At 48.8% G+C, this 27,648-nt stretch overlaps 1 protein-coding gene across 9 annotated transcripts in view; it reads left to right on the plus strand.

Moving 5' to 3' along the window:
- Positions 1–27,648, plus strand: part of FARP2 (FERM, ARH/RhoGEF and pleckstrin domain protein 2) — a 93,807-nt gene that overhangs the window by 4,219 nt on the left and 61,940 nt on the right. For 6 of the 9 annotated variants that reach the window (XM_049101384.1, XM_049101389.1, XM_049101388.1 and 3 more), the window contains exons 2-3: positions 3,946–4,134; positions 8,893–9,122. In XM_049101384.1, the coding sequence (XP_048957341.1) occupies positions 8,919–9,122 (204 nt within the window). In that variant the 5' untranslated portion in view covers positions 3,946–4,134; positions 8,893–8,918. Of the gene's footprint in view, positions 1–3,945; positions 4,135–8,669; positions 8,739–8,892; positions 9,123–27,648 lie in introns of those variants that run through there. The other 3 variants (XM_049101387.1, XM_049101386.1, XM_049101391.1) reach the window with 3 other exon arrangements.

Below are 27,648 nucleotides of genomic sequence, written 5' to 3' on the forward strand. Positions count from 1 at the left end.
AACTGTTTTAGAAAGACAAGCCCAGCTCCTAGAGGAGAGACCGTAGTCGTTGCCGCTTTCTCGTGGGCGGGGAGCAGTGATGTACCATGGGTGACCCTGCCAGTTACGGCTTCTAAAGCAGGTGGTACTCCTGCAGGAGTCTGCAGAGAAGCCATCTGATTTCAGAAGTAATGCATACTCGTTACTAAAGGCAATTTGAAAAATACAGGACATTGGAAAAAGAAAGAAAAAAATCAGCCCTATTCTCTCTCCCAAAAATAACCACTATAAACACGTTTTAAAATGCATGAATGTCAAGTTTGGTTCCTGGAAGCTGGAATAAGCCCAGTCCACACTGTCTCCCCCACTGAGCACAGCTGTAAAGCCTGCACGGCTGCATGCAGCCCGGATTGGAAAACTCTGACAAGTAGTGACGGGGGCTTGGGGACAAAGGCCACTGCACCAGCGAGGAGTCTCCTGGCTTCCCTCCGGGGTTCCCCTAGGCTGGTCTGAGGCATCTGGGAGCCGGAGGGGGCCACAGGTGCAAGCAGACGGTGCTGCGGAGAAGCCTCTACTCTGGGCTGTAGTAGAGACCGGGAGAAGGCCGCTGTTCTCCTCTCCCCTTCCTCTTCCTTCCTCGGGTCAGGCACCTAAAACCCAGAGCGAGTCAGGAAACCCTGTTGCTTTTTTTTTCTTTTCCTGGGCCCCGGTCCCAGGCAAGGGTGCAGGCACAGGCCTGGCAGAGCAGAGCCGGTAAAGCCCTAGGTCTCCGGCTGGAGGACTGAGAGACGGGTGCTCCAGGCAGAGACTGGGGAGAAGAATTGCTCAAGAAAGTGACCTCAGCACTGGGCCGTGCACAGTGTGGCTCTGACCCTGAACGCTAGCCAGAGACTGGCCCCGAGGTGATGGCGCACAGGCAGGAGCCTCTGGGCGTTGGGCTGACGCTTGAGTGCACGGCCTGCGGCGGATCCCAGGCCGGCCCCCGGCTGCTGAAGCAGGCACAGCAGCATTCGCCATGGGATTTAAACAAGGCCCAGCGTCCCCTAACACAGCATTAAGCTGTCCCACGGAACCAGGACAGCACGGCTCAGAAGACAGGCTAAGCCCAAGGTGGTGCAGAGGTTGCGGTCTCTGACAGACTTGGGGTAGCAGAATCTTGGCTCCTGTGACCTTCACCCCCAGGTGCTGCTTCTAGGAACAGGGGATGTTAGAGCAGCTGGGCCAGCAGGGACGGGGGCCTCAGTCCTACACCCAGACAGCTGAGCATCCAGCTGTCCCGTTGGGCAGGCCTCGTGAGCCCCGAGGTCGAGTGTTCTGCTGGTTTACACTGACCCGGACTTCTGCCCCTCAGACGCTGAGAGGATGCGAGGCTTTTCCTTAAGCTGCTAAGTTGTTAAAGGCTGCAATGAAAACTAAAACAACGGTTATTAAAATGTCCTGAGAAGTAAGGGTACTCTTGAAACAAATGGAAAGATAGCAAAAAAAAAAAAAAAAAAAAAAAAAAGATGTAAGAAGAAACCTGTAGGAATTTTAGAACTGAACTGAAAAATACAATAACAAAGTGGAGGTGACATAGGACAGAGTGAGCTCATGCGGAGATGTGCAGTTTGTTTTAGTGTCAAACTGTTTTGTCTTTTAATTGTAAAGAATCTGCCACTGGGTGCTCGGCCTGTCTCCATGGGTTGGATCTGTGGCCTTCACGGTGGACACGCTGCTCCTCTCACCTGTCAACTGTCCCCAGGGTTTTCTGGGTCCTTACCTACTCTGAAAATTGTTTATTTCTTTCTTGCCTCACGGAAAACTCCGAACGTTCACAGAAGTTCGTATATCAAAACCAACTCCGTTAGTCAACATATGGGCAATTGGTTTTTGGGGGGGGGGGACCTATTATCCCCTTTAGCGATCGCCACCTCCGTGGATTATCTTAAAGTAGACCTAGGCATTATTCTACTTCATCTGTAAGTACTTTAGCGAATGTCTCTAAGAGACACTTTCCCCCTTCGTCTACACACGATACCATTAAAACATAGGAAATTAGCAGTACTTGTTAAATCACCCGATGTCCAGGAAGTGCCCACATTTCCCTGATTGTCCCACGGATACTTGATTCAGGGTTCAAACAAGGTCCACAGGGCGTTGGTGGCAGACAACATCTTTTACCAGTTTTTATCACCCCCCCTTTTCTTTTCTTTTTTTTTTGTATGTGTGCCATTTATTAAAATGAGATCTTTTTTCTTATAGAATATGTTATATTGTGGTATTACAGTTTTTTTAATCCTGAGGATGTATTTCACTAGTGATGGGTAGTGAGGTTCTGAGTTTGAAAGTCAGTTGAAGTAATTCCCGTTGTCGCTTAGCTGTTGTCTTAATGTACAGTAGGATCATATGTTTCATTTAGTTTGAGTTTTCTAAGACATTGATGTCATGTTGCTCTCTAATCATGGAAAACATCCAAGAGGTTCCCAGGTCAACCCAAGGAAGCCCTGCACCCTGGAAGAAGGGGTCTCCGGTGCTCTGTCCCCAGCGCCTTCCCTCCAGCCGCCGTCTGTAGGCTTGGTTTATCCTCCATTGTTGGAACATAAGCACATGCATGTGTTTCTACTCCAGCTCTTTCATTCCCTTCACACTAAAGATGCGTAGAGATCAGGGCACCTGGGTGGCTCAGTCCATCAAGCATCTGCCTGCAGCTCGGGTCATGATCCCAGGGCCCTGGGATAGAGCCCCCAGCTCAGTACTGAGTCTGCCTCTGCCTCTCCTCTCCCCTTATGCCCTCCCCCCTTCCTCCTCCCGCGTGCAGTCTCTCCCCCTAATAAATAAAAACATAAAATCTTAAAAAAAAAAAAAAAAAAGCAGCAGCATAGAAATCTTGCTTTTTGTCTGTGAAGATTTTGGTGTTCAGTTAGGCAGCTTCATACCAAAGGAAAAAAGTGTTGAGAATCAGTCCAGATTCGTTTCAGCTCTTAAAACTTATTTTTGAAGGGCACCTGGGTGGCTCAGTTGGTTGAGCATACAATTCTTGACCTCAGCTCAGGTCTTGATCTCAGGACGGTGAGTTCAAGCCCCCAGTTGGGCTCAACTCTGGGCATGGAGCCTATTTAAAACAAACAAAACCAAACAAAAAAAAACCACTTTATTTTTCAGCCAATAGATTTTTGTTTAACACCAAGTCAGGGACGCTGGGGTGGCTCAGTGGTTGAATGTCTGCCTTAGGCTCAGGGCGTGATCCCGGGGTCCTGGGATCGAGTCCCGCGTCGGGCTCCCTGCATGGAGCCTGCTTCTCCCTCTGCCTGTGTCTCTGCCTCTCTCTCTCTCTCTCTCTCTGTATCTCTCGTGAATAAATTTTAAAATCTTTAAAAAAAAATACTAAAACCTAAAAAATAGTCATAAAAAAAAAAACGCCTGGGTAGCTCAGCAGTTGAGTGCCTGCCTTCAGCTCAGGGCGTGATCCCTTTCCAGGGATCAAGTCCCACATCGGGCTCCCTGTGAGGAGCCTGCTTCTCTCTCTGCCTCTCTCTCTCTCTGTGTCTCATGAATAAATAAAACCTTTTTTAAAAAACAACAACAACCAAGTCAGAAGACTGATGGTCTGAATTATTGACATCTGTTTATTGTTAAGGCAATTCCTTTAAAAACTTAGGGAGTAAAAGTAAAATGGAAACGTTTGTAAATATTGGTTCTGTCCAGAGTCATCTCTAAACCAATAATCTATGTTTATACTGTGTTGAATTTGTCTGAAAATGACGTTCCTTGCATACACGTGGCGTCTATTTCACGTGGTTAGCTGGGAAAGATGGGATAACAGGATTTTAGGAGGTACTTAGCTTTGGGCCACCAAATAAAATTAATTCGTTGGAGTCAAGAGCATATCTCCTTCCCTTCTGCTTTCACCTGGAGCTGTCTTTCCCAGATTCACAGATTCCTAGAGTGAAGAGAATCTGACCGTACTCTTCTCCTGTCATTTTGCAGAATACACGCTGGGCCAGGAGTGGGGAAGTGAGAGTTGGAGCTAGATCCCAGCTGTGCTGCCTTCCAGCTTCTGCCCCCAGGCTGCGGTTGCACGCTTCCTGGTTTCCCACAGGGCCTACAGTGTATCCCAGTTCGGGGGACACTTTGCTGCCAGTGTGGGCTGCCCTTCCAACACCAGAGCTCCTCGAGGTGGGTGACCGCCCTTCCTCAGGTTTGAGGGAGGTCCTCATCGGTCCTTGGGCTTCCCACAGGTGATGCCGCATCCCAGAGCACCTGCTGGAGCAGCGAGTGCAAGTGAGCTCTACAGCACCCTCCTCCCCAGGCTTCCAGTGCCCAACGCGATTTCTGTGGTGCTCCGGCCGTGGCGCCTTCCAGCAGAGCTGTGTCCTGGGGGAGAGGTGTGTTTGTGCGGCCAGCACGTGTGCGCATGGCTATGGATGCCCTGCCTGCCCTCCATCGGGCCCGCTCTTCCTTGTCAGCTCTTGGAGGCACTGCCTTATGGCACCAGTTCTGACGTTTTTGTCTTTAATTTCTTATGTTGATTGAATACTTCGTTGCTTGTTCCAAAAACTACCAGTCATGCTAGTTAGAGAATAAAAGGACCTATCTCTTGCCGTGCAATGTGAAGAGGAGAGGCAGCCCAGGGCCAGGAGCCGGGTGACAACTCCATCTGACCCTCATTGCCGAAGCTGCTGTGCGTTGTAGGTACATTAGAAAAATGCAGTGAAAATAAGCATTGTGTTCTGCTTCCTTAGTCGGTCGGTATAAACATGTTTATATTCCTCCTGAAAGAGGCAACTGAAAATATTTCAGGGAAGGTGGGAGTTTTTTTGCACAACAGCATCTTTAGCCCACTCCCTTTACTGCAGACTGAGCACTGTGCTTTTGTCTGGGGAGCCAGATTTTCCAGTGGAGAGGGAGGAGGCTTCGTGGCCAAGTCCAGGCTGGACTGGAGTCCTGGCTCTGTCACTTCTGAGTTATGTGTTCCGTGGCAGACTTTTTTTTATTTTTTTTAGTTGCCTTTATTTTTTAGAGCAGTGTGGAGTTTACAGCAAAGTCGAGGTGCAGGTACAGAGATGTCCAGATGCCCCCGTCCCTCTTGTATACAGTCTCTCCCACTGCCAACATCCCCCCTCCCCCCCAGAGTAGCACCTTTGTTACAACCTACATTGACCTATCATCCCCCAAAGCCTTCACTGGCTTTTGAGCTGAATTTTTTTCCGACTTCAAGATGGAAATATGGGACCAGGCAGTTTTAAATTTTTTTCATTCAATTAGTTTAGGAACTGAGTTTGTAGTAGGTAGCACTAAATGTCAGTAGTGGAATTGTATCCAGCTACAGAAATATTTTTAGGAATGAAGAGTGCAGAGCAAAGCACTTCATTCACACAGAGGGAAGATGGGAAAACAAGCTGGAGTCCCCTGTAGGGCCCTGATTCTTCACGGCACTGCTCCCCCCTGGATTTCTGGAGAGGTTCTCTGGCGGCAGGAGGAGTGAGCAGGGCCTAGCATCTACACGTAGGGCTCCCGGGACCACAGAACAGCTCCTGTGTCGAGGGCTCTTAGTGGCTTTGCCATGTTTCTAGTCTGTCTTGCATACTCTTGGACTTATAATATTTATGTGTGAGCACACGAGGCAAAACTAATTTCTGTTAGGTCATAATTTACGTAAAACAGATTCATTCGGTGCATACGTTTTTCCTTTAATTTTGTCCCATGGCCAGCTGGAATAAGCAGCCAGGCTGCCACGAATGACTGCTGAGTGAGTGGCCTCCTGTTTCTCCCGAAGAGCCCAGCTCTGCTGCTTGTTGTAAAGCAGATTGATAGACGCTGAGAGCAGGGCTAACTCTGTTGGCATTGGGGTTCCGTGACAGTTTTCTATCAAGTTCCTTACTTACCTAGATTTCTTAAACTTAAAGCCAAGTACTTATTAAATGTGTGACGGATGCCACGTCACCATTATGCAATAGCAAGTGGCTTTTCTTTGGAACATCAGCAGTAGGGGCCATGGGGTCAGTTCCTCGATGAGCCTCCAGAGTCAGGGTGTCTCACAGCCCTGAGTCGGCTTCAGCCACCGTGAGGTCGCTGGACCTGATGACAGTCGCCAGGAGGTCCATTTGCTGCTGAGAAGGCACGCCTCTCGCGGACCAAGAGGCGGTTTTCATTTGTCTAGTATTTCTCTTATTCTTAGGAGAGAAACATACGTTAAAAGTACGTGGTTTTAAATATGTTTATTATCAAATAAACACAGATTTAGAAAAACTGCACAAACCATATATACAGCTTAATGGATTATAAAGTGAACACAGTCTGGTCAATTGATAAAACCATGCCAGCCACGCCAGAGGGCCCTTCCCAGTACCCCATCTCAGAGACAGAACCCCTCCCACCCAGGGGGACCACTCCCCTGAGTTTTCTAGTCGGAGTCTCCTTGCGTGCTCTTAGAGCATGCACACCCACCTGTGGCCTCTGGGCGCTACGGGTGAGTTTTGCCCATTTTGTTTTAGAAGTATGTGCTTAGGACTTTCTTATAATGAGTAGAAGAGGAAGAACCTGAAGAAATTTTTTCCATCCAAAATTATTAAGAAAAAGTCTGAATAAGAAAATACAGTGGAGTAAATAAGAGAAGTGACTTCTTAAAAGAGGTTTTGGTTGTGTGTATATATTTTCAGAATTGTAGCTTTACTTAAAGGGGAAGGATCACTTTGGTGCCCAGGGTAAGACGTCCCGTAGTTGGTTCAGAAGGACTTGCTCCTGGTGCCTCAGTCTTGGGTAAACGCTGTGAGCAGACCAAGGACTCACGCTCATCTGCACGTTGGAGACACCTTACATGTGGGTGGTCTTCACTCACATCCCTTCACTTTTGCATTAACTATTCACATTTGTGAAATGGAAATGAAAAGTCTCATACTTCTCCTTCTCAGAACCTCATATGTCCCAAGTTTAATATTAGTGGTATGAATATTAACGAACTTTTAGTTGTTCCGTTTTGTTTTGTGTTTATGTATCCATGAGAGAGAGAGAGAGAGGCAGAGATACAGGCAGAGGGAGAAGCAGCTCACTGCGGGGAGCCTGACGTGGGACTCGATCCTGGGACTCTAGGATCACGCCCTGAGCTGAAGGCGATGCTCAACCACTGAGCCACCCAGGCATCCCTAAGGAAAATGTAGCAGTAAAACACAGTGTGTCAAAAAAACAAATGTCAGATTTTTATTCAAGAAAGAATGGAACAAAAACTATTTTATCTATCTGCCTTTGGTAAACCTTCTACTAATTTGTAGTAAATTTCATAAAGAATTAATCTCACTAATTTCCAATCCAGTCCCTTGTGTGCCAGCATAACTGCTGGGTCTTCTGGCCCTTTCATTTTTTTTTTTTTTTCATGCTTATTTTGATACCAAGAAGAACCATCTTGTGAACTTTGTCTCTTTTTTTTAAAGATTTTATTTATTGGGAATCCCTGGGTGGCTCAGTGGTTTAGTGCCTGTCTTTGGCCCAGGGTGTGATCCTGGGGTCCTGGGATCAAGTCCCACATCGGGCTCCCTGCATGGAGCCTGCTTCTCCCTCTGCCTGTGTCTCTGCCCCTCTCTCTCTCTCTCTCTCTCTCTCTCTCTCTGTGACTCTCATGAATAAATATATAAAATCTTAAAAAAAAATTAAAAAAAAAAAGATTTTATTTATTAGAGACTGAGAGAGAACTGAGGGAACAGCACACCCCCAGCTGAGCAGGGAGCCCGATGCAGGGCTCGATCCCAGGACCCTGAGGCCATGACCCGAGCCTAAGGCAGACACTTGACCAACTGAGCCACCCAGGAGCCCCGAACCTTCTGTCTCTTGAATTAAGTTTAAAAGCTGCTCAGTCACCACCACACAACCTGTGCTGCGTACTTAAGAGCCTGCCCAGCAAGGACAAGCCATCCCAGGATCGAGTCCCATGTCGGGCTCCGTGCAGGGAACTGCTTTGCGCTCTGCCCGTGTCTCTGCCTCTCTCTCTGTCTCTCTCATGAATAAATAAATAAAATCGTTAAAAAAAAAAATACACACATTTAAGAAGGAAATTTGCCATAAATAGAAGATAACTATATTAATACAAAGAAAAGCGAGCCAGTATTACTGGATTTTAGCTGATACTTACCCTCATCTTTCTTTGTTAAAAACAGTGACGAGATTAGCCCTGTTGAGCTTAGTGGCTTAAAACTAGAGACCTTTCCTGTGACCCCAGCATAAGGAGTGAAAAGGGCCTGATGCCTCGCTGGGCCGTTGGTGTTGTCATGCATCCAGAGGGCAGTGGGTGGTGAGGGGAACAAGGACATGGTGAGGACAGGTAAGTGATGCTGGGGCAAGTGCCCTTCACACCAGGTGTGCAGGCCTCATGTCACTGATGGCGCCTGTCCAACCTGGTAAGACACCACTGAAAAATCCAGGGAGTGCGAAGCCGGCCAAGAGCAGCCTGGCTGTCCTCACCTACTGTTCTCGGCACTTACCACCACCCCCCGGCACAGGGGAGTGGGCTGCTGGGCGCTGCCTGGTGTGTGTGGCACCTGCTCCTCTTTGCTGAAATGTTCCATGTGGCACATAACCGCGTGTTGTCAGCGCAGTGACTCTCTGGGCTGGTGGAGGGAGGCTGTGCAGGGGACTCTAGGCAGCCGGACAAAGGGACAGGCCGCTGTTGGATCCGGTTTTGTGAGTTCGGTGAGGTGACGCACTGCTGGCTCGCAGAAGCACCAGGATATACGGTCTTTGGGAACGGTGCTTGTTATTTTATGCCCCGCCAATCTGTGTATGAGTAGAAGGTAATCTTCCTTAACTCTTTGTTTTGATATAACCTCTAAGATTCGTAGAGGTTGCAGAAATAGAGAATTTCTGTGAGTCTGATCATTCTTTTACATTGTTTAGATATCTAAATAACTATTGATGTCTCTGGGGTTTTTTTGTTTTGTTTTAAAGGACTCTTCCTTGTTAGCTGGTGAAGAATGGGGGAGATAGAAGGAACGTACAGAGTCCTGCAGACTCCAGGGACACGCTTGGGCGCCCAGACCCTGGCGGGGGTGAGCACCCTCGAGCCTGGGCAGACTCTGTCGGGAGCAGCGACACGGGCGTCAGCCAAGATGCAGGAGAAGCACCTTCACATCCGGGTGAAGCTGCTGGACAACACTGTGGAAATCTTTGACGTCGAGGTAAGAAGTGTAATGTTCGAAAGAATATTTCCTTCTACTTTCTAAAAGTCCAGTATAACGCACCACGTTCCATGCTGCTGATCAGACTTTGCCTATTTATCAAGCTGACCGAGGGTGGCTTTGGTAACCCTCAGACCCTTGGAAACAGTGAGTCTGCGTTTCTCCTTTTTTTTGGAAAGTGGTATTCTCCTGTTTCTCTCGTAAAATTCTGATACGGGGGCACCTGGGTGGCTCTGTCAGTTCAGTGTTCGACTCTTGATTTCAGCTCAGGTCATGATCTCAGGGTTGTGGGATTGAGCCCCGAGTCAGCTCTGCGTTCAGCGGGGAATCTGCTTCTCTCCCTCTGTCTGTCCCCCACACCCCAGGCCCCGCACATGTGCGCATGTACCTGTGTGCTCTCTCTCTGTCTCTCTCTCTCAAATAAAATAAATCTTCTAAAAAAAATAATCTTTTTTGGGCAGCCCGGGTGGCTCAGCGGTTTAGCGCCTGCCTTGGGCTCAGGGCCTGATCCTGGAGACCCGGGATCGAGTCCCACGTCGGGCTCCCTGCACGCAGCCTGCTTCTCCCTCTGCCTGTGTCTCTGCCTCTCTCTCTGCATCTCTCGGTGTCTCTCATGGATAAATGAATAAAATCTTTTAAAAAAAATAATCTTTTTTAAAATTTAGAATAAAATTCTGATATAACATGGTCTTTCCATTCTTTTTCTGAGAGGTTGGCTGAATGCTATAGAGCACAGACTGGGCCCACACGGCCTCTGCCCCATTGTACCTGGATGCCGGGGGGGCAGTTAGCCTCTGTGTGTTAGCTCCTCATCTGAAGCGTCGGGGCGAATATAGTCCTCCCTTCTCAGGGTGGCCGCGGTCCTCACCATGCAGGGGGCCCGGCGCATATACAAGCAGTGTTGCACGGTATTAGTGTAGGATTTGTTTTTCTGTATCAGCAGTATTGACATATTTATATTGAAAATTCCCTAATAGATCGCACTGATAATGTTGGCAAAAACAGTTAAATATAGCAAAAAAGTGTAACAGTATATAAGTGTATATATATAAAAGTAATGCTTTTTAGACCTACATAGTACTTTAGAAAACACTGATTTTTCTAAATAGTATTAGAATGAGTGTGATTTTTTAAAAATTATTTATTTTATATGTAATTCATAGATATGTTCTCTTTTCTCTAATATTTTCATAGTGGTTGAAAGTAATATTTTTAAAGGTTTTTTTCTGTTCTTAATGTCATAAAAAGGACAAGAGAATGAATTAAACTTTAGCAGGACATTACGTTTATGTGTGCTTAGAGTTACCTGTCAAGTCAGGATGCTACACAGAAAATGAGATGGTTGAGCTGGGGGCCAGGCTGAGAGGAGCCTATAGGAAGCCTCCTCTGGGCTCCAGGGGGCCTAATGGCAAATGCAGTGCGTGGGAGAAGGGAAGGGGGTGCAGGGGTGAGGGGGCTGGAGGTCAGGGCTGCCCTCCAGGCCTTGCCTGGGGCTCCAGGCACACTGTCCTCTCTCGCCTCTCTTGCTCGAGTGAACGTTGGATGCTAAGTACTAGTGCATAAATTCATCGTATCTGAACTCCGGGGACCCTGAATGCTTCTTTTACGTCTTATTTGAAGAGGAAATCAAATACCATCTCATCAGGGCAGTAGTAATCAAAACTGGTAGGACCTGTCTCTCCCAACTTCCCAAGTCATTCCTGTGGTGCCAGAGGCAGCCCTTGGCAGGAAGGTAGAACAGAACAGACAGCCTCTGCCCCCGAGAGAGCCGGCAGTCGGCTGTTGGCTCACGGTGGCAGCAGCTCCCAGCTCTGCTCGGCGCTCGGTGGTGAGTCGCCTGCAGGAAACGGGTGAAAGGTCTGGGAGGTGAGCTGGGCTCCCAAATCTCTTCCAGCCAAACGCTCATGAGACTTTCCACCATGGAGCCATCCTTTGATAAACACACCCACTACGGTCTAGGCTTGCAACAGGTTCAGAGTTCTCAAAAGAAAGAAAGAGAAGGAGGAGTGGGCGGGGAGAAAAGAACGGGAAAAACCGAACTACTGAGAGCTTGCTTTCAAAGCATCTTTTTCTTTATCCTGCTTACTAGTCTTTATGAGCTAACCCTGGGACCGAGAAAGAAGAAAGCTTGCATTCATTGTCGAGTCATAAATAAGACGTAAGCCGCCTCCCACATACACACCATTACTAAGTGTCTGGGTCGCATCATACATCAGGAACTCAGAAGTAGCATTTTGTAAAGGTTTTAACCTATTTAGAGATTCTCAGAATTGCAGTAAGTAGAGACGTGTGTCAGGGAGGAGGAATCTCCTTGGCCCTTCCAGGTCCTTCCGGCCGGACTAGGAATCGAACTGACATGAGACAGATTTGCAGGAGAGAATCAAACCTGGTGGCGTACCTACGGGGAATCCACCGACAAGGAAACTCCAAACGTGGTCGGGCAACAGGAGGCTCGTCTGAGCTCAGGAGAGGGTTTGAGTCTGGGACACGAAGGGGAGACAGACCACTAGCTGCAGGGGGAGGACAGGCCTGGGAACAGGGGCTGCCTGTGTGAAGGGAAGCGTCTGTTCATAGCTCCCTCCCGGGTGGGCAGGCAGGTCATGGGGCAGTAAAGAGCATTTCCTGAATCTGCTGGGTTTTGATTGCTGTTAACTCAAAATGAGTTCATGCCCCAGTGGCCCACCTGGGGTGGCTGGTCTTGGCCTCTGTGTGGCTTCCGTTAATCACAGGTAACCACCACGTTCCTTTCCATGCGGCTGTGCTGTTTCGGTAGGCCTCGCAGGTCGCCAGAGATGAAAGCGCGTTGTGACCACATGCCTGAGTTGGGTGGGCTGCTTTTTGACTTGTGTTACCCCCGATGCATACCTTTTAGGAAGAGTTAAAATTCAGTATATTTTTGTAAGTTAGTTGTGTTCGTCTTCCAAGCACCCTGTTCTCTACAATCATATCAGTTGGTTTTGCTAAGTAACCACTAAAACCTTGTAGCTTAGAACAACAAATGTTGAATGCGTGTTGGGGTGTTGGCCTGGGAGGGTCTTCTGGTGTGGGCCGGCCTGAAGGGGCTTGGTGGTCTAGGATGGCTTGTCTTCCGTGCCTGGTACCCCGGCTGGCACCTCTTTCTGTGTGGAGTGTCACCCTTCCAGGGAGCTAGCTCGGCCTTATCTGCACGGTAAGGAAAACTTTCTCAGGAGTGAAGGCTGTGCGGTGCCTGGAGGCTTGGGATTCAAGCATCGTAGCTCCCACCTTAACGGGTCAAAGCCAGCCGAGCTGCAGGCAAACCCAGATTCAGGAGTGGGGAGCAGCAAAGCTATCTTGATGGTGGGTGCCAAGCAACTTGTGGCCCTTTTTTAGTCTACGCAACGGCTGTTGCCAGTGGATCGGGAACGTAGTCTCTGGGAAGAGACTGTCTCTGAAGCTCTGGTATCTCCTGTCAGTGGGCTGGTCTCCTTTGTCGGGCGACCTGCTATGTGAGGCCTGTCCCAGAGCAAGCCACCTGGCCTTCTCTGCGGGGACGTGCTTGCCCCATAGCCCTCCAAGAGGCTGGCCTAAGAAGGTGGGTTTGCTCTGCTTCTTTCTCCCCACTGTCTCCCGTGAGCCATGGCTCCAAAGATTTAAAGGATCTGGAGATGGAGCCTCGTGCCCCTGGGGCCCCCCACTGATCCACCACCACTTGTCCCCTGACCTCTGGTAACTGAGCTGCCGTGAGCTCCCTCCTCGGTGAGTCCCACACAGAAGCAGCACCAGGTGAGCTGTCACACAAAGGAAGCTTGGGTTGCAGCCAGTAAGGGGATCGAGGGGAATACCTTGTCCCAACTCCCGAGCCAGGGTGGATGGCTTCCTTTTATGTAGGGTCAGGAGGACCATTCAGGAAGGGGAGCCTTGTCATTGTCTGTAGAGGCGTAAAGTCACGTGTGTGTCTTAAGGAAACCTGCCGAAACGTAGTCGTCGTGTGTGATGTCCGTGCGGCTCGTGTCCTCCCAGGGCAGGGGTCTTAGTGTTATACGAGGTCAGGGCGACTGTGTGGTCGCCCGTGCCCCGTGGTCCATCTGCACAGTGAGTCGGGGGTGCGGCTCCCGCAGGTCCGGGCGGTCGGGCCCCCAGAGCCCTTACTCCGGGCCGAGGTTATTGCGGGGGGCAGGGGGGCCAGTTCAGTGTCCGTCCCGGGATGCGGCACCTGCCGGGTCTTTGCCCGAGTTAAGAGACCAGCCGGAAAGAAGAGCTTCAGGAAGAATGTGGGAGGGAGGTCAGCGGGTGCACGCTGGTGGGCGGTCCAGGTCAGGTGCTGGGGTCTACCTGGTGACACTGGCTCTGCCACCCTCTGGCCTTTATATTTGAACTAAGAGGCGCAGGCCGTGGTCTGGTGGTGTTGGCTGATGTGGGATGGTGCACGCTCGTGGTGTGGGGTGGTGGGCGTGCAGAGCTCCGAGGCCGCTGCCTGGGTCTCTGTGGGCAGCACAGAAGGCGAGTCTTGATGAAGACCCTCCCGTCCCAGAGCTTGCCCGTGGTCTCTCTCCTAGAAGGCAAGTTCCAGGAGACGAGGCTTTGTTGGATGCACCGCTGACTCATCGGTGTTTGGAACAGCTCCTTGCTCGGTAAATATGTGTCAAATGAAGGAAAGCAAAAGGTGGATTGGGGTAACACCCTTCTTTAAGACTGTTTTGAATTTGTCCCTCGTCTCAGAGTTTCCTGATCTCAGATGGGAGTGTGTGGCTTGGTCTGTGTGGGGGCTTGGGCGTTACACGGATCTGACGGTCTGCTTACTTGGCTGTTTTTTTACTGAAGTCCTGGGCAGTCGTGTCCGTGACCTTGCAGGGTTGACGCACTCATCCAGCCTGGCAAAACACTGGCGTCTGCGTACACAGAGTTCAGGTCACTGTCGTGTAGAATCCCTGGTTGGTACTGAGGGACCTTCTTAACCTAGGGAAGAATAGGACATTTAGTTATTTTTGAAATGCTTATATTTTGCTTCAGTGAAAATACAGAGCAGCTCAGCCTGAAGACCTCCCTGCTGGTGCCCACGCCTCTTTCCGTGCAGCGTGTTGTTTCGTGTTGGTCTTCAACAAGTAAGACAGCCTTGGCCATCCTCATTAGATTTTCCTCAGATCGGTGAGCTGCAAGTCCGCAGTTTTATTTCTGTAGCCCGTCTCCCAGAGTCTGACATCGGTGAGACCGCCACGATAATGGCAGTATTTCCAGTGCTAAAACTGTGCTAAAACTGCCAAACAGGAGCTGGGGGGGCAGGGGGTCCCCTGGATGTGGGAGGATTTCGTTTCAGCTCCTGCCTTCTAAGGCTGGATCACAGGACCTTGTCTCATTCTTGCTGCCCATGAGTCAGGAGAGCTTAAAGCCAGAAGCAGGGGTCTGCTCTTTTCCAAACAAAATTTAATAGTGTTTAAAGTGTTAATAAAGTTGAGCTGAAACTTTTTAGCAGTCTTCTCGAGGGTGTTTGAGATAAAAATTCAATCTCAAGATAAAGTCCGCATACCGTCCAATTCACCCATCTGAAGTGTACACCTCTGCGAGTTTTCATTTGTGCACGGACAGCAGTTTGAACCCATCTTCGTTGCCTTGAAAAGAAACATGGGGCGCCTAGCTGGCTCCGTTGGTAGAGTGTGCAACTCTTTTTTTTAAGATTTATTTACTCAAGAGGGAGCACGCGTGCGAGTGTGTGTAAGCACACACGGGGGGGAGGGGGAGAGGGAGAGTCTTAAGCAGACTCCCCACTGAGCGTGGAGCCCAAAGCAGGGCTCCATCCCGTGACCCAATATCGTGGTGAGTCAAAAGCAAGAGTCGGATGGATGCTGGGTGCCTGGGTGGCTCCATCAGTTAGGTGTCCAACTCTTGGTTTTGGCTCAGGCCATGATGTCAGGGTCCTGGGATGGAGCTGAGCCCCGTGTGGGCAGGGACCCTGCTTCAGGATTCTCTTCCAGTGCCCCTGCCCCGTTGTGTGTGCGTGTGTGCGCACGTGCATGCGTGCATGTCAAGAGTCGGACGCTTGACCGGCTGAGCCACGCAGGCACCCCAAGGAGGCCACTCTTGATTTCAGGGTCATGTGATCGAGCCCTGCGTCGGGCTCCCCGCTGGGCCCTCTCCCTCTGCTTAGCCCCCAGCAAGCCTCCCCCTTCCTCTCCGAGAAAGAAAAAAAAGGAAACCTCTTAGCCTTCAGCTGCCCCGCCCTGCCCCGTCCCGTCCCTCTCAGCAGTAAGCAGCAGCAGTGTACTCTGCCTCCGCAGGTCACGCCGCTCTGGACATTTCTCATGGGGGGGGTGTATGTGGTCTTGCATGACCGGCTTCTTTCCCCGAGCATCACAATTCAGAGGTTGATCCCTGTTGCGGAGTGCATCAGGGCTGCCTTCTTTTTTGTGCCTCAGTAGCACTCGGGTGTGTGGATGAGCCGCAAGTTTATCCGATCACTAGCTGGTGGGCTCTGCACCTCTTGGCTGTTAGGAATAACACGGCTGTGAGCCTTCACATGCAAGGGTCTGTATGGACGTGTGTCGGTGGCTCTCGAGTGTAAACCTAGGAGTGGAATCGCTGGGCCATGTGGTCACTATGCTCAATTTTGGGGGGACCCGCCAGACAGTTTTTCCAAAGCAGCGGGCTGTGGATCCCACCTCTGTGCCTGAGGGCTCCGTTCTGCCCACGTTCTCACCTACGTTTGTATTACCTGCTTTCTAATTCTCCTCGGCCTGGTGGGCATGAGGCGGTAGCTCATTATGGCTTGAGGTGAGATTCTGAGTTCTGTTTAGTGGCTAGAGAACCATTTTGAGCCAATCAGAATTGGAGCAGTAAGCGGTCATCTAGGGCGGTTCCTCGGGTAGGTTGTGAGTAGGTACGAAGTAGCCCCGTCGCACAGCCCAGTACACCTACGGGACGAACCTCTCTGCGTCCCGGGGTCGCGGGGACCACGGAGGAAGCACAGCCGAGGACCGGCCACAGTGCACCTGACGGCATGACGCTGGCCCAGAGCAGAAGCTCAACGTTTCCTGGAGTCTCCACGTAAATTTATTGAACTAGGAACTTTTATTGACATTGCAATTTTTTTAAAGATTTTATTTATCTATTTAAGAGACGGAGCACAGGTAGGGGGAGCGGCAGACAGAGGGAGAAGTAAGCTCCCTGCTAAGGGGATGGGGCCTGACGCGGGGCTCAGTCCCAGGACCCTGGGATCATGACCTGAGCTGAAGGCAGACGCTTCACTGACTGAGCCCCAGGTGCCCCGACACCAGTTTTAAATCAGTTATTTCTCTCCTTTGTAAGAAACCGCTCCCAGTACCTTCGATTACTCTCGTGCATATGAATCGTGCGCTGCCACCACCTTACACTTAGCAGGACTTCGTAAGATAGTGAGGTAACCTACACCTTGGGGTTCTCTGTATTGACGACTAACGAAATTGAGATACTTTTTGTGTAGAAGAGCATTTATCTAATGGTGCGAGGAAGGGAGAGAGGCCCGCGTGGTGGAGGATGGGGGGCTGCTGCCGCGGCTTCAGTAGCATCTCATTTTAAGTGACATTTTACATTTACCGATGGGAGTTTTAGCTGCCCATAGGCCAGTGGCCGGTTTTCTGATCTAGTAAAGTCTTGATTTGTTTTCAATTGATTGAATGAATTCTGTGGTCTTGAAAATAGAAATCTGGCCTCAGCTCTAGAAAGTCTTTTTTTTTTTTTTTTCTGAACCATAAAAGAAACCATCTGGAAGCCATGTGTCAGCTTGTCTTGTCCTGTGTGCAAAGTCACGGAGTGGAAATGCCTTCGGCTCCGCGCCGTGGTAAGCGCAGAAAGCGTGTGCACGTTATCCCTGGTGCAGTGAGGTCTGCTCGATTTCTGGAACAGAGAGACCCGTAGTAATTGATGGTTCACCACCAGGTTTAAGAACTAATGTGAACTAGCTTTTCTATTATCTGGAAGCTAATAATGTGGAAGAGATGATATTTAGTGATTAACAGAGCAGTCTGGGATGTAGGCTGGGTGTGCGAGCCCTCACCCATGGAAGTGGACACCCTGTGCCTTTGCTGGCAAGTGGGGGGTGAAGTTTTTCTTGATTATCCAGCTGTTTGCTCACATTCCCCTTTTTATCGTACTTAGGATTTGGGGAGTGGGCTTGTTTCTTGTTTTTAAGAATTGGAAAAGCTTTAGTTAAATATGTGACAAGTGGGAGGACAAAATCTCAGTCGTGAAGTTCCATGATAGTTGCTATTCTAGTAAAAACTTAATGTTTTCCTTCTGGCCAGGAAGAAATAGTCAAAATTCCAGAAAGTATCATAGCCAGATGTTTGTCATTGCTCCCACATGAACATCCTAAATATGGCAAATAAACCGCCTCAGGACTTATTTTGGTCTGATCTCAGAAGAAAAGTTAGTAATTCGGCATCTGAATTTGAGGATAATACAGGCTTTATACAGAAGCTCTCCCGTATGTCTAGTGTACGCAGCCATTACGCGGCTGTCCGCGCCCGCGGGGCCTGTCATTTCGTCCGAGAAAGCTGGCGCGCTGCTTTGCCCCCGGTGCGCAGGCGTGTGGCAGGTGGTACCGGGCAGGGGTGCGGCTCAGAGCCCCGGCGCAGGCTTCCCCAGGCAGCCCAGCACGCGCAGCACGCCGGCAGCGAGCCCGGCCTCTGCCGAGGTCCTCCTGACCGCCGTACCCGAGAGCCACCGGGGTTCTCGGGGCGGCCGCGGACATGGGCCAGCCGGACGTGGGGTGCCGCTTTGAGGGCCCCGCGTGGCGGCTCTTGGCTTGCTCTCCTGTGATCGTGGACCCCGGCAGGGAGTGGGGATGCAGGGATGGCGCGAGCCCCGGGTGCGCCGTGAGCCGCCCCCTCTTCTCACCCCGCGGATGCTCCCGTGCCTCACCTGGAGGAGCTGGGTCCTGGTGGGCTTTGTTCCCAGGGGGCCAGGGCGCTGAGCTTAGACCTGATTTACCGACTTGGCCCGTGACCCCGGCTCCCACAGCGGCTGGCCCCCTCGGGGGTGCTGCTTGCCTGCGGAGCTTGTCTTTGGGGCCCCAAGCCCCGCATGCTCGCTCTTCTTTCCACAGCGGCCCCGTCTCTCTGCCCCTAAAGAATCACCACGTGGGAAAAAAAAAAAAGAATCACCACGTGGGGCCAGTTAGGACCAAGTTTTAAATCTCAGCCCTTAGCTGCTTGATGGCATGTGAAGTGCCGTGGGGTCTGGGAACGGCTTTGGTCAGGTGCCCCATCGGGACTGTGGGACGACGCACCTGTGGGTGGCAGGTGAAGCCAGGCGTCCTCTGTGGGCCTTTCCTCAGCTGCCCGGCACACACCCTGGTCCTCGTGGCCCTGGCTCATTCCAGTGCTTTCTGAATGTACTAGAATCCGCTCTCAGTCCATTGGTGAATGCCGAGGCTGCTGTATGTGTCGTGGGCACACGTGTGGGTTTCTCCGGGGTGTTCCTGGCGTGGACCCTGTGGGCGTGAGATGCACCCATCGTAGCCCAGCCCGGATCGCGCAGGAGTGCCCTCCCAGCTGGCCATACCGTCGTATGTTCCCTCCTTCCGCGCGGTGCCCTCCCCGGAGCGTTTGCCTGTCCAGCCATCCTGTCCTCCTGTCCAGCCATCCCCTGGGCTTCTGCAGCCTTTGGCCTTTCTGCCGTCTCCTCACCTCGCCCTTGTACAGGCGCTGCTGCCTGTGCGGGGCCTGTCATGGGGCCTGGCCGACTGCCGCCACCAGCTGGGCCATCACAGTCCTCCCTTCTGCTGCTGCTCCAGCCTCTGGGGCCTTCCACGCCCGGCTGCAGACTCGGGCCCCAGGGCGCCTGCCAGGCGTGCTGTGTCCTCGAGCAGGTCCTTGGAGATGCAGGCAGGACCACGGCCTGTGGCTCGGAGAAGAGCTGGTGCATCCTGGAATCTACCCCGCCCACCGCCACTCCCGTCAGCGCCTTTGTGGACACTGTTTTCCTGGGCCTGCTCTTCCGTTCATTCGTTAGTTCATCTCCTTGGACAAGACAGATGACCCCCCGTCGTCAGAGCCCCGTCTGAGCTTCATTTTTCTGGAGCGTTTCTAGGTCACAGCAGCCCCACGTTAGCAGTGTGAAGAACGGGATTCTAGGAAACAGATCCCTCTCAGTCATAGAAAGCAACCAGTCCTCCAGGAAAGTAATTGTAGAACTAGAATTCTCTCTTTTTTTTTCAAAGAGAGTATTCGGCTTTTTCAGGGTTTTTTGTTTGTTTGTTTTAGTTTATTTCTTTCTTTTACTAATCTCTGTGCCCAACGCGGGGCTTAAACTCAGGACCCCAAGTTCAAGAGCCACACACTTCCGATGGAGCCAGCCGGGTGCCCCTGCGTTTTCACCTCCGTAGAGTGTGCGTAGCTGTCCTGTTGTCCTCACAGCGACGCGTTCACAGGGCAGCACCTGGTGGGCAGCACGTCGGCGCCCGCGGTGAAGCTGCGCCCTCCTCAGGTCCCTCCGCGGACCACGGTCCGCTCTGCTGCTCGCCGCGCTCTCACTGGGCGTTGCTGAGCTGCGAGGTGATTGAATTCCCATTATACAAATAGGGTTTAAAAAAAAAAATAGGGTTTACTTGTTGCAGAAAAATAGAAAAACTTACATGGCCCATGACAGGATAACTTCCCAGAGGGAACAGCCATTCACATTTTTCTGCATACCCTGCTTTTGCCTTTTATCTACCACGTATGCTAAGTAAAATTGGAACCAGACTTACATGCATAGTTAAAATTTATTTTTAAACTTAACACATTATGAATATTTTTCTATGTAATTCCTTTTTTATTTTTATTTTTATTTATTTTTTAAAAGATTTATTTATTTATGATAGACCTAGAGAGAGAGAGAGAGAGAGGCAGAGACACAGGAGGAGGGAGAAGCAGGCTCCATGCAGGGAGCCCGACGTGGGACTCGATCCTGGGACCCCGGGATCACACCCTGGGCCAAAGGCAGGTGCTAAACTGCTGAGCCCCCCAGGGACCCCCCTGTAATTCCTTTTTTAAAGTTTTTAATGGCTGCACAGTTTTGTATTTTGAATTTCTCTGTAATCTTTATACACATTCTTGATTGTGTCCTTCAGATAAATACGTACAAGCGGCAATGCCGCGTCCGAGGGTGATGTGTGGCCTTTGAGGCCTGTGACTAGTGTGGAGGAGTCGCTCCTGCAGACCTGGGCACACCCGGGCACACCCGCTCTGTCACCCGAGCATGCCGTGGCGCGTTGCTCCCCCTTCGTCGGTTCTTCACGTAATAGTTGTTAATGAAATCTCCACTTTCGTAGGCAAGAGCTTCGGCTTTTTACAGTTTTATTAGACTTGTTGCTCTTTGTTTTGTGGGTTTAGGGAGGTTTTTTCTGGTGTTTGATCCCCAGCATGTTTTGTTTCTTTCTTGTGGTGAGAAAACCCGACAGGAAGTGCAGCCTCTTCGCCGCCTTCACCACGTGGCTCAGGCGTGGAAATAGGCTCGCGCGTCGCCTCCTCCATGGCTCCCTTCGTCCCGTCGGACTGAAGCTCGGCCCCGTGACACGTGGAGGCCCCAGCCCCCGGCGCCCACCGCCTGCTGGCCTGCCCGCACCGCGGACCACAGCCCGGCCCCGTGTCAGCGGGACCCTCCGCGGTCGTGCCCGGGGCCTGGGTCCCTCACGGCGTGTCGCGGCCACGGGGCTCGCGGCAGGGGTCCCTCTTGACTTCCTCTGCGAGGCCGAGCCAGGTCCACGCCGTGGCCCGACCGCGGCCCGTTCGTCTGCGGCGAGCTCGGGGTGCTCCCGCCCGTGAGCCGTGGGGGTGACGGCGCCCTGACCACGGGGCGAGTGAGTCGTGGGGACGCCGCCTCCGCTTGCCCGGGGTGTCTCCCGGGTGGCCCTGCTGGGTCGCGTGGCAGTTCTACTGTTAATTTTTGCGGCTTCCCCGGGCCGATTTCCCCCGTGCGTGGCCGACACCGCGTTCCTACCACGAGTGCCGAGGGCTCCGGTCTTCCGCAGCCTCTCCCGACGCGACTTGTCCGTTCGTGACGGCCGCCGCGCCGATGGCCGTGAGGTTCTCGCGATCCGTGCTGCCCGGCGTCTGCGTGTCTGGGCCACTTGTGATCTTGTGTGCGGAAACGTCTGTTCAGGTCCTTGGCCCACTTTTAAATTGGGTGGTTTGGGGTTTTGCTGCTGAGTTTCCAGGGTTCCCCATAGGCTCTGGGTATTTGCCCGACCAGGTGTAGGGTCCACGAATATGCGCCGTCGTGTTTGAAGTGAAAAAAGCAAGAGGGAAATGAGAGGGAGTGCTGGGGCCCCACAGAAGGTCGCAGTCCCGGTGAGGAAAAGGGCAGGAAGGTTACGGAAGCGGCGCGTAGGACGTGCAGCCCAGGGGGCGGGCTGGGCCGTGGCTGGGGCCGTGCGCTGGCCGGGTCGGGTGCCCCGGAGGCTGCCCTCTGGGAGCTGCGAGCGCAGGCGAGCGGGGCAGGGCCGTGCCCGTCCTCCCCGTCCTCCCCGTCCTCCCGTCCTCCCCGTCCTCCCGTGGGCGCCCGGCAGGAGGCAAGGTCCCCAGGCCGCTCGGGGCAGCGCAGAGCGAGGCCGCAGGGGCGGCGGGAGGGGCTCACCGCCCGGCTGGGCCCGAGGCTTCCGAAGCTGGAGCCGGTGGGTTGGCCTGGGTTGGCCGTGCGCAAAAGGCGTGCTCTGGGAACCGGAGAGCCGGGCGCCGCGCCGGGCCGAGGCGGGGCGCGGGGCGGGCGGGGGCCTGAGCACGTGCGAGCGGACGGGCCGCCTCCCCTGCCCGGGCCGGTGGCCGCGGCCCTCCACGGCGCTGGCGCTGCGCCTCCGCTGCCCCGATTCTGGCCGTCCTGGCGCACGGCGAAGCGCGAGTGTCCAAGTGTGACGCGCTGGCCAGGGAGGCAGCCCTTTGCATCATCCTCCGTCCTTGGTGCCTGGGTGGCAGTAATTGTGGACTTTTATTTTTAGAGACTTTGACTAGTCGTTAAAGAAAAACATGAAAACATCTGTTAGTGCTTCCAAACCGCTGTTATTGGAATGTTCTGGAATTTTCTTGTGCACACATCTTATGCTTTTATGTGTATAATTTTATAGTTTATATAACACAGCTTCATTTTGCCACAGTGGCAGAGAGGATCCCAGCCTGTACTTAAGGGCTTTTTCTGATGACACTGAAAAAAAGAGAAATATTTTATTTTCTTCTTCAATCCACAATCTTAAACACCTGCCTGGAACTAATAACCTTCTCAAAAGCTTCCATTTAGCCTTCTAAAAAATAAGTTCATTTGATGACTCAAAAATATGTTTTATAAAATAAATCACATGTTCCTAATTATGAAAAATACTTTTTTAACATTCTGTATTAAAATATTCATGATATTTCTTAATATCTTCATGATTTTACTTTTTGGATTTGTTTGGTCCTTATATGTGATAGTATGTTCGTTCATTTGCTTGTTCTTTCTTTCCTTCCTTCCTTCTTTCTTGCTTTTCTTTTTTTTTTTTTTTTTTTGGCATGAGTTGGTACTTGAAACTGGTGAAGTCAAATTTTTATAGCAGAATAAAAACCAGTTTTTTCCTACTAAAGCAATTTTTGTTAAGACACCTCAGTATGACTTTAAGGCTCTAGATAGTGCTATCCCCCTGGAAAAATGTGTTGGAACATACATGTTGAAAATACACAGTGAGCTCTTTTAAATCAAACTTCTATTAAATGAAGACCATTCAGCTCTCCAGTTGCTTGTTTCTGGCTTTTTTTTTTTTTTTTAAGTTTTTTTTTTTAATTTTTATTTATTTATGTTAGTCACAGAGAGTGTTTCTGGCTTTAATTTACACCAATCTTACATCTTTAAAATCATGCAAAATAATAAAAACATGACCTAAATGAATCCAAATTGTGTTATGAAATGAAATTATATATTATATAGAAGTAGTAACCTCATATAAAATTAAACTTGTTAGTATATTACGTCTTGCAAGACTGACAGACAATTACGAAGAACACAGGCTTTACCATGGGTCCATTTTTTTTTTTTCTCATTCAGTGGAATCAAATGTAGAGAGACCTGAGAGCACTAGAAGAGGGCAAACTTGTTTTGGAAAATTGTTTCCATAAAGCTCTGGAAAAACAAAAATTTTTTTTGCTGTAAATTTTTGCAGTTTAGAAATAAATGCCACTTTTAATTATACAATTTGATTCATAAAATAGTGTTTTATGTTATGTTGTTTTTGTGGTCTTTTGTATTTTCTGCCCTAGGAAGTTTTTAATATTTTTTAATAATAAAATTAATATATTCTCACAGTAAAAAAATTCAGTCAATATAAAAGTACAGAGGCGAGGCACCTGGATGGTGCAGTCAGTCAGCGAGGCATCCGACGCTCGGTTTCTGCCACAGTAATGATTTCAGGGTAATGAGATCGAGCCCTGTGTCAGTATCTGCGCTCATTGCAGAGTCTGCTGGAGTTTCTCTCCCTCTCCCTCCTCCTCCCACTTGTGCACATACTCTCTCTCTCTCAAATAAATAAATCTTTTTTAAAAAGCAGACTATAGAGGGATCCCTGGGTGGCTCAGCGTGTTAGCACCACCTTCGGCCCAGGGCCTGATCCTGGGGTCCTGGGATCAAGCCCCACATCGGGCTCCCTACATGGAGCCTGCTTCTCCCTCTGCCTGTGTCTCTGCCTCTCTCTCTCTCTGGGTCTCTCTCTCTGTCTCTGTCTCTCATGAATAAATAAATAAAATCTTAAAAAAAAAAAAAAAAAGACTACAGAGAAAAATATTTAATTTCTTATTCTCTTACACCCAGAAATAACCTGTTTGACATTTTGATCATCTTACCCATTTAATTCTTTCAAACCTTTTTCAGTATTGTTTTCCTAAAAACTAAACACAGTAATATATGTAAAGTCCTAAAATAATTGAATCTCTGTTTGATTCTGCATTTACATTTGGCCTGTCTAGTAGAAGTACTGATATAGAACCCAATTTTGTGTTCTCTGAAAAGATCCATTACTTAGGGAATAAAAAAAAAAAAAAAAAAAAAAAAAAAAAAACCTACATGCTACTAAAAATAATCTCAATAACTCTGTATTTATGAAAAACATGATCTTTATTTTTTTTTTAAGTGTAACAAGTTTGTTTATTTTGGAAGAAGTACAGAAGCCTTACAAAACCACTCAAATGTTCTAGGAAAGTACAATGAAAGGAGCTGGTATGTCTCATGGTGACTTCTGCTTCATTCCCCAGAGGCAGTGCTTGTGGATACATCCTCATAACTTTCGAGAAAAAAAACATGATCTTTAAAGAGAAATTTTAAACACCAGAACCAAACGTCAGAAGACACTGAGATTTTTTTTTCTTCAATAAATACTAAAGATTAAAGGCAAAGATTTGGCTCAGAGAACATATATTATTAGTTCCTATTTTAGGATGATTATTTACCAAAATATAATAAATGCTTATTTGCAGCTACTTCTGGTGCTTCTAGCAAAAGGCAATAAAAATTAAACCTAAAGCACAGCTGTAAAGGTCCAGGAGTTATGCTTTGCATTTTATCACTCCACTTCCTCATACCCTATTTAGGACAGCCCAGATTCCAATGATCATGAGAAACCAACAGAATTCCAAAAAGAAATACTGTGAGCTCCCATGAAACTGTCAGCTTTTATAAAAATTGTACACTGATAACTATAAATTATGTTTTATAATTTAAACTGTTGCGAGAAATTAAAGATCTAAGTAAGTGGAAAGACATCCCATGTTTGTGGATGAGAAGCCTTGTTAACATGGCAGCACTCCTCAATGGATTGAGTACTCCTCAATGGATATTGAATCTATAGATTTAATGTGATCCCCATCAAAATCCCAGCTGGCTTTTTTGCAGAAATTAATAAGCTGATTTTAAAATTTATATGGAAATGCAGCAGATCCAGAATAGCCTAAAATAATTTTGAAAAAGAAAATTGAAGGACTCATACTTAAAACTTACTATAATGCTACAGTAGTCAATTCATAGTGGTACTGACATAAATATAAATGTAGATATCAATAGAATAGAACTGAAAGTCCAGAAATAAGTCCTTACATTTATGGTCAGTTCAAGAAAGTGCCATAAAAAGAGTGCTAAGCTAGTTCCACAGAAATGAGAATGAAGCTGAACGCTGCCTAACGCCACACACAAAAACTAGCTCAAAGTGAATCAGTGTCCTAAATGTTGAGCTAAAACTTTTAAAACTCTCAGAGGAAAACGTAGGAGTAAATTTTCATGACCCCAGACAAGACAGTGGTTACTTAGGTATGATACCAAAATCAGAGATGACAAAGAAAAAAAAGGATTGATTGGACTTCATTAAAATAAATGTTTAAAATTGTGCTAGAAATAGTACTATTGAGAAGGTAAAAAGAATAGAGAAAATATTTGCAAATTTTGTATCTGAGAAGGAATTTATAATAACTTACAACTCAATAATAAAGACAAATGACCCAGGGTATGTAGGTGGCTCAGTGGTTGAGCATCTGCCTTTGGCTTGGGTCATGATCCTGGGGTCCTGGGATCAAGTCCTGCATCAGGGCTCCCCACAGGGACACTACTTTTCCCTCTGCCTATCTCTCTGCCTCTCTGTGTTTCTCATGAATAAATAAATTAAAAAAAAAAAAAGACAAATGACCCAAGTTAAAATATTGCCCAAGGTCACACAAGTAGAAAACAGGTGCAGAGGAACTGTCACCTAAGTGATCCTTTTATTTCTGATAGATACTATCTTCTCTAGAGCTCTTTTATCTCTGCTTTGTGCTCTTGATTTACAGAGGCAGCTGCTTTATTAACGTCTTTAAATGTCATGATAAAATTTTGGTCACAACTTCATCTGCTAAGAGGCAACATTTGTCTATTGAGCATTCATCTTACACTTGTTTCATATTTTGTTTCTTCCTTTTTTGAATATTTGCAGTGATGGTTGGTTCTAATTTGACTACCCGTGATTGGGGAAGATAAGTTGTTTCTGGATGACTGTTTTCAGGAGGTCTTCTGTGGGTGGCTGGTTATAGCCTACTTGAAATTTGAAGTTTATCCAGTGACCTGAGGTTTGTGCATGGGCTACTTGCACAAACCTTTACTTCATCTTAGCCAGTGATAGTAGCTGGCAGTGGGGTGTTTCACAGAGCCATCTTTCACACTACGTCTCACTCTTAGAGATTACTTCTGGTTTTTTATTTGGTTCTGTCTCCTGTGCTTCTCCAAGTCAGACAAGCCCAAGATTGGACTGTGCTACCAATGTCTCTTACCCCTCTTTTTGCAAACAAAGGGTTTAGGTTTTATTCCGCAGGTTCCACCTTTCACTGTTGATCAGTGCTCTTTGAGACTTCTGCTGAAATTTGCTTCTTGGCAAATTTCATCCCTTGTTTGTGCCTTCCCATATATACCAACAAACATCCTCTGGCTCTGGCTAGTGACATTCCTCCCGCCAAGTTTTTTGATTCGGGATGTAGCGGTTTTCCTACTTTTGCTGAAATAGGGTTTACATTTTTGTTATTTTTTTATTTTGAATGATTCTAGCAAGAGATTGAGGAAATGACAACTTACAGTACCATCTTCAAAAGACAAGCCACTCACGTGTTTTCTGGATTGTTGCAGCACCCGCCACACCCCTAGTCTCTTTATCATCTCCATCCTGCAATTCCTCTCAGACAGATTTCTGAATTTGAACTGTTCTCTCATTACTTATATCTCCAGAAATTTGCCTCTGTTTTTCATGCTTCTGGTTCAGATTCACACTTTATTCATTTTGTTTTTCAGGCCTGCTGCTGGGGTTTCATCTCTGTAGTTATCTTTGTATGTCTCCTTTGAATTCATGAGTTGCTTCTCTTTTCCCCAAAGTCTCATTTCACGAATGCTGTGGCCTATTACATTGACCTTTTTGAGGACCTTAATTTTTCTTACTGCATTTTCTTTCATATACTCCACTCTGTTCATTGGGGTCAGTTTCTTGGCTTTTCATGTTAATATCTCTGTTTCAGGAGTTTGGTTCCCAGGGTCTGCTCCTTTTTGGTTGTCCATGTGAGGTTCCAGACTTACCGGTATTGTTTTCATTGACCTTTGCAATGGCCACAGGTTGATTTTCCCAGACAGGCTTCCTTTCTGAAAATGAGAGTTGCCTGGCTGCAGGGCCATGGGAGTGACCAAGTTCCTGGCTGGGTGAGTGGGTAGGACACGCTGACAGACAGGTTTCCTTTTTGTGTATGAGCTTTTACAAGTACACACAAGTAAGGGCAGGCAAGCCACCCAGAACCCTTCTGTTGATGAGGAAAAAAAGAAAGGAATTACCCAAGAGGCTGAGTGCTCTAAGAGATTTACTGCCAACCTGAGATACCCTTCCTTCATTTTGTTTTTTTCCCTGATGCTAAGTTAAAGACAAATAGTTAAAAAAATAAATAAATAATGAGTTGACCCAATTTCTAAAGATTATCAGAAATAGCACTTTCCTTCTTTGGCTACTGGTATATAACGTATACTGGGTGCAAATGCGGCGGGGAAACAGTGAATGTCACACAACTGGGCCTCATTCACTCGGCGTGTATCCTTTTTGAGGTGC

Source organism: Canis lupus, chromosome 25 (assembly GCF_003254725.2).
Source record: "Canis lupus dingo isolate Sandy chromosome 25, ASM325472v2, whole genome shotgun sequence".
NCBI classification, from domain to species: Eukaryota; Metazoa; Chordata; class Mammalia; order Carnivora; family Canidae; genus Canis; species Canis lupus.